Raw genomic sequence first — 6,185 nt, 5'->3', positions numbered from 1 at the left:
TCTAATGCAAGGAGGAGAGATTTATTTTATCTCACATCATTAGAGGTTTCAGTCCCTGCTCACTGCGGGGGGCAAGATGTTTTTACCAGGGTATGCCCCAGTGACCTGCTTCCTCCACCAGGCCTCACCTCCTGCTTGCCACCACTTCCTGGAAATGCCATCATCTCCATGGACTTATTCATTGATTAAGCCAGAGCCCTCAGGATACAGTCACTTCCTGAAATCCCAACAGCTGGCAGGTAAACCCCAACACATGGGCCTTTGGGGACCATCTCAGATTTAAACATAGTAGAAGTTTGGACCTTATGTATCTTTTTTTTTTGGTCTTTTTGAGACAGGGATTCCCTGTAGCCCCAGCTGTCCTGGAACTCACTATGTAGACCAGGCTGGCCTTGACTCACAGAGATCCGCCTGCCTCTGCCTCCTGATTGCTGGGATTAAAGGTGTGTGTGCCACCACGCCCAGTTTATGTATCATTTTTAAATTTACATAGACACTACTGTGAGGGCTGACAAGATGACTCAGCAGATAAAGGCACTTGTCACCAAGCCTGATGACCTGAGTTCAATCCCTAGATCTCACATGGTAGAAGGAGAGAACTGACTCCTGCAAGTTGTCCTGTGACATATGTGCAGAGAGAGAGAGAGAGAGAGAGAGAGAGAGAGAGAGAGAGAATAAAATGAAAAAAAATTTTAAAACTATTATAGTCTCAACTGAATTCATAGTAGCTGTGCTCTATATTTTCATAATTGGTGACATAAAAAAAATAAAGATGTCAGAATACCAATGCTATAATGTTTTAAAATTACAAATTTGCTCCAATAAGATATTAGGGAATTGTTTAGGGAACATATTAAGTAACTGTTTGAACATAGCACAATTTCGTGTTTGCTTGTGTGTGAAGTTTTCCACTTGAAACATTTAAGCAAATCCAAAAAAATTGTCTCTAGATAAAATGATTAGTTCAGAAAACACAAAGTCACCTGCATATCTTTCAAACATTATTGGCAACCCCAGTTCCCTGGCTGTGTTCTGGGCCACGTCTGTCACACACATCTGGGTGTCATGTTTCTTTGTGATTTCAAACAATGCTTGTCTTGCTATTTCCTAACTTATACACTGCAGCCTTCTTGAAGGACATGGCCACAAGCAAATACCAGATCTTTTCCAAGATAAAGGGCTGTATTTATTGTAGTCTCTGCACATTGCTTAAACACTGAAGCTGGGTACAGTGGCCCACACCTGTAATTCCAGCATTCTGAAAGATGAGGCAAGACGATCACATATTCAAGGCTTGTTTCAGCTGCATAGTAAATTCCAGGCTGAGACCCTATATCAAAAGACAAAGTGAGGTGGGCTGGGGCAATGGCTTAATGGTTAAAGTACTTGCTGCACAAGCAGAAGGACCAGCATTCTGATCTCCAGAACCCACGTAAATGCCAGGTGACTGTAGGTGCCCACTGTTAGTCTAGCCTTGGAAGGCAGAGGCATGGAATCCTCAGAGCAAGCTGGCTAGCAAGACTAGCCATATGGGCATGCTCTGGTTTGATGGAGAGAACTTACTCAATGAATACAGTGCTGTAATGATCCAGATTCTGGTTTCCAGCATCAGTCTAGGGCCTCCACATGCACATGCCCGCAAGTCTAAGAACACCCCCATACATGTGTATCCGCACACATGCAAGCATGTACACATGTATGCATGCCACACATGTGAAAACGGAAAACTTTAAAAAAAAAAGCAAGGACTAAATAAAAAAACATTTTTCATGTGTAACCACATAAAATGTGCCATCTCTCCAGCCCCAAATGTTTTGTCCATTTTTACTAGTTTTCTATCTGGTTTTTATGGGCCACTGGCAAAATTTGTGTTTTGTTCTGAAATCTCCTGTTTCCTAAAAGTCTTATAGTTTTAATTGCACAATTAATTTTTTCAGTTATAATATTTACTGAAGAGTATAACTCTGATAAGTACCAGGTAAATACATATATTAATAATATATATTTATGTGTATAAACACATATATAATTTAAATAATTGAGATAATTTTTAATAAATAAAAAGCTCATTTTACATCCTTAAAAGCATTTATTAAATATACTTGGGAGGGATTGTCATATAAAATAAAAGCCATTCAATATGCCAAGATATAAATAGATATCTCTATAGTGGATGAGAATTTGTCATCTATCTTTTGAGGTAATTATGCAAATTGCATTCAGCCTACAATATCCTGAGTTGGGAAAGTGGTTATTTCTTTCTCCTCATTTATGAATCGTGTCTAGCTAGAGTTAAGCAAGATTCATAATGGGCAGCTCAAAGCTAAATTCTAATGGTCTTTACAATAAAGAATCTATTTTCTGCCTTAGGTTCTCATTTCTCCTTAACAAGGGCATGTACAAAACACTCAGCACATTCCCAGGGCTTCTGAGAATTTCTCCCTTGAGAGATCTCAGTAAATACAAGGAAAAACAACTTCAAACAACTAATGAAAGGCCGGTCCCCATTCGCCTTTCTCCCCCACAACCTCTGCTTCTCTTTCTGCTTCCTCAATTTCAAACATGTTGCCTCCTCCTCCTCCTCCCCCAAAGAGTGATGTCCTTTCCTAATGCTCCATTTGTGGAAGGTACAGGAGAAAGATCTTAAAGAAATTAACCTTGATTCATCTATTATTTTCCTAACAGCCAAGACATAGGAGGACACGGTTGGGACCAGAAAAAGATGAATTCTAGGCAAAGGCAGTATATAAGCCCTGGTGAAGGTTCTGGACTTTGTGGGTATTCACTCCCCTCCTGTTCTTGAGCTTCCTGGGGATCACTGTAAATGTGACTTCCTGTTTTTTAGGAGTGCTGATGAGGGTTTAGTCAGGTCTAAATAATCATTGGATGTGCACACTTAAAGTCAGAAGAATTAGAGTTCACACACTCCAAATTCAAAATAATTCCGTCTTCACTGCTGTGCAAATGCAAATTCTCATAGCTACACACTGACTTCAGAGTCACGGGTGGAGGACTAGAGGCAAGACACATGGGGCTCCCTGCTGACCACAACACAGTGCTCAGGGCACACCTGCACACACCCATGGGCACACATCCAACCCACAGGCTGCAGGCTCTGCTAATGTGTCCTTCTCTTTCTCCCTCCCTGCCTCACCTGTTCATGCTTCTTTTCCCCACCCCAGCCCTTGCCCCACACAATGGGATTTTTGTTTGCTGCAACAGCATGTGACAGTGCAATCCCTGCTTTGCCTAGCTCAGGGCTGTGGGTCTCTCCGGTAACAGGTGGCAGCTTCCCCTGTTGGATTCTAGGTATAAAAAAGAATGACCTCATATGGGTGGAGCTCAGGGACTCCAAGGTAGCAGTCACAGCCAGGTAACCCTGCAGTGAGGCTGTTTAGTTAGAAGGGGGAAGTTAAACTGCAACGTTCACCCCGAGGTCCTTAAAGCAGCCAGCCATTGCCCACAGACCTCAGAAGACCTCTTCTTGCCGCAAATGGAATCCAGAGAAGCCACTGCGAAAGAAAACATGGGAAGCAAGAGAAAGAATTTGACCTTCTTGAGGTCCAGGCTATATATGCTGGAGAGAAGGAAGACTGATACTGTGGTGGAGAGCAGTGTTTCTGGGGACCACTCTGGCGCCTTGAGGAGGAGCCAGTCTGACAGGACCGAATACAACCAGAAACTACAAGGTAACCAAAGAGAAAGCAACTGCCCCAGGTGGCTGCCCTCTGGCTCTGTTAGACTCTCTCCTGTTTGCAGAGACATTTAGGCAGGGAAGAAAATCAAATACTTCTTACAAAGCAAGAAAATGAAATTAAAGGTGACTCATAAGTCATAGAGGAAAATTTTATGACATGAATCAATGGTTAAAGAGCCACCTTTGGATTTTTCTTAATACTGTTAGCTTTTCTCTGGTGAGAACAATATTTTTTACTTCTACCTTCCTTGTTCCTCCTCTTTCCCTGCCCAACTTAAAAAGTGGAAAGCACTAGTAGACAAATGACTTAGAAACCTACAAAAAGTAGTTTATCTCAGAAGGCTGTGAGATGCCACACCATGAGCTCCATCTAGGTAATTGTACTGAACTGTGATTGTGGTTATCTTAAACAGGGACATGAAATTATAATCGAGTCTCTGAAAAATAAGTAATGTTATAGTCAGCGGGATGGTATAACAGGATTTCCTGAAAATCACTTAAAGGATCATTCCCTTAGAGCGAACTGAATAACGTCCAAACAGGGATGAGATGTTCAGCGTGCTCATGCAGAGGGGCTTGTGAGGAGAAAAGTTCGCTTTACTTTCTGGCTCTGAAAAATAAGTAATGTTATAGTCAGCGGGATGGTATAACAGGATTTCCTAAAAATCACTTAAAGGATCATTCCCTTAGAGCGAACTGAATAACATCCAAACAGGGATGAGATGTTCAGCGTGCTCATGCAGAGTGGCTTGTGAGGAGAAAAGTTCGCTTTACTTTCTGGCCGTCCTAAGATATTTGGTATAGTGATACAACGTACCTCCATCTCAGACCCTGCATTTCAGTCTCTTTCCACCACCCCTTCTCCTAAAGGTCATTTGCTCTGCTAAGACTTCATTTTGCGATACTGTGCATCATTTTGCTTCCACAGCTGCTGCCACTGTGTAACCTCCAGATTCTGCCTCTCCCCCCTTGCCCCACAATGCATGCTGGGGCTCCCCTCATCCCACTATGCGCTGTCATTCTAGGCTTTACATTGTAAAGTTAAAATGTTAGAAAGACAATGGGAAATACTTGCACTTCGTAGAACACTTCCCTCAAAAGCGATCTTAGGCTTGGCTATGTAAATCAATTCAGTGAAATGCATCTAAATTAAATCCTTTAAAACTATAATCAGGACTCCATGCTTTTAAAAGACTGCATAGTTTGGCATTAAATTGCAGTGTCAGTCTTATCCTTAAAGAAGTTATTTTTGATGAAGGAGAAATGGCATTTAATCTTTGAATTTAATTTCTTTCAAGGCAATGTTGGAACGAATGTAAATCTGTCACACACATTTGGTTTCCAGTTCTTGATCAGCTCACTACCTACAAGACTTTGAGAGAATTACTTAAAATTTCTGAGCCCCACTTTTCCCATTTAAATGAGACTAACGATATTTACCATACATGTTGTTAGAAAAATGAAATTAGACAATTGCACAAAACTTCCAGTACATTGGTAGACATAAATTGTACACTCAATAAATAAGAATAGCAGTTATGTTCATCTTTAGGATGACTAGGTCATGTTCGGTGTCTGTTCAAATTTGCATGCTGTATCTTTTTCAACTACTTTTTTGTTCTTTGATAAAGCTACAACATAACAGATATTTAGGGAAAATCTATTACATTATTCCCAGTAATGTTTCTTCTATTTTACTAATTTAATATGTTTCTGCTTCAGATTTTCCTTTAGCGAAATAAATTAGAAATAATTTTTGCTGTTTACTAATTTCTGATACTTTCTTCTTAAACTTATCCAACCAGTCAATGGCCACAAAGTACAGTGGATATGTTAGTTACTTTGCAGACGTTCTCAGGCCTCTTACATATTTCATTTGGTTTGTTAGTTTCCTATGCTTTGCTGGATTTGTCTTTGAAAGTAGAAAGAAGACTCAGAGTCCCTCCACATTCCTAGAACGATTTTTACTGGGAAAAACTCATCAGTGAGTGCGGAAGAGCACACGGAGCTGCAAATTGACTAGGCTCAAGAAGAAGCATTTTTAGATGTGCCGCAATAAAATCTAAATCTGAGCCCTAATGCCCAGAAGAACTTTAGAATGAATTTACTACACACACTTTGGCAGCAATAGGAGGCATTTCCTCCTCAGTGTTTAAGGCAGTCAGTCTCATGGGTTTGCGTCTGGCTTGTTCAATAATCGCTATGGTCAGATGACCCCACATCACCTTAAGAAGCTCTTTATTACTGAAGTGGCAAGGGTGTACCCCCCCCCCCACCGGCCGCATCTTTCTTAGACTTGCTAACTAAGGCATTATATAAAGAACTGGACTAGTTAGAGCCCTAGGACAGATGGTTCAAAACCATTGAGGTTAGAGAGTACTTTCAAAAATTGAACTTCTAGTTCATCTATGTTGTTCCTCAGGTCATTTAGTCAGTTGTTTCAGTGCTGTATTTTTCTCTGTGTAATTCACTGGGCCAGTTCTCAGTG

General features: G+C 40.9%; 1 protein-coding gene across 1 annotated transcript in view; it reads left to right on the top strand.

Annotated features, from left to right (window-relative positions):
• The first annotated feature begins 3,361 nt into the window (after positions 1-3,361).
• Positions 3,362-6,185, top strand: part of Arhgef38 (Rho guanine nucleotide exchange factor 38) — a 176,670-nt gene continuing 173,846 nt past the window's right edge. The window contains exon 1 of the mRNA XM_008841273.3: positions 3,362-3,689. Coding sequence (XP_008839495.1) covers positions 3,494-3,689 — 196 coding nt within the window. The 5' untranslated portion in view covers positions 3,362-3,493. The remainder of the gene's footprint in view (positions 3,690-6,185) is intronic.

Source organism: Nannospalax galili, unplaced genomic scaffold, assembly GCF_000622305.1.
Source record: "Nannospalax galili isolate Female #2095 unplaced genomic scaffold, S.galili_v1.0 scaffold41, whole genome shotgun sequence".
Lineage (NCBI taxonomy): Eukaryota > Metazoa > Chordata > Mammalia > Rodentia > Spalacidae > Nannospalax > Nannospalax galili.
This window is presented reverse-complemented; position numbering and strand designations above follow the sequence as displayed.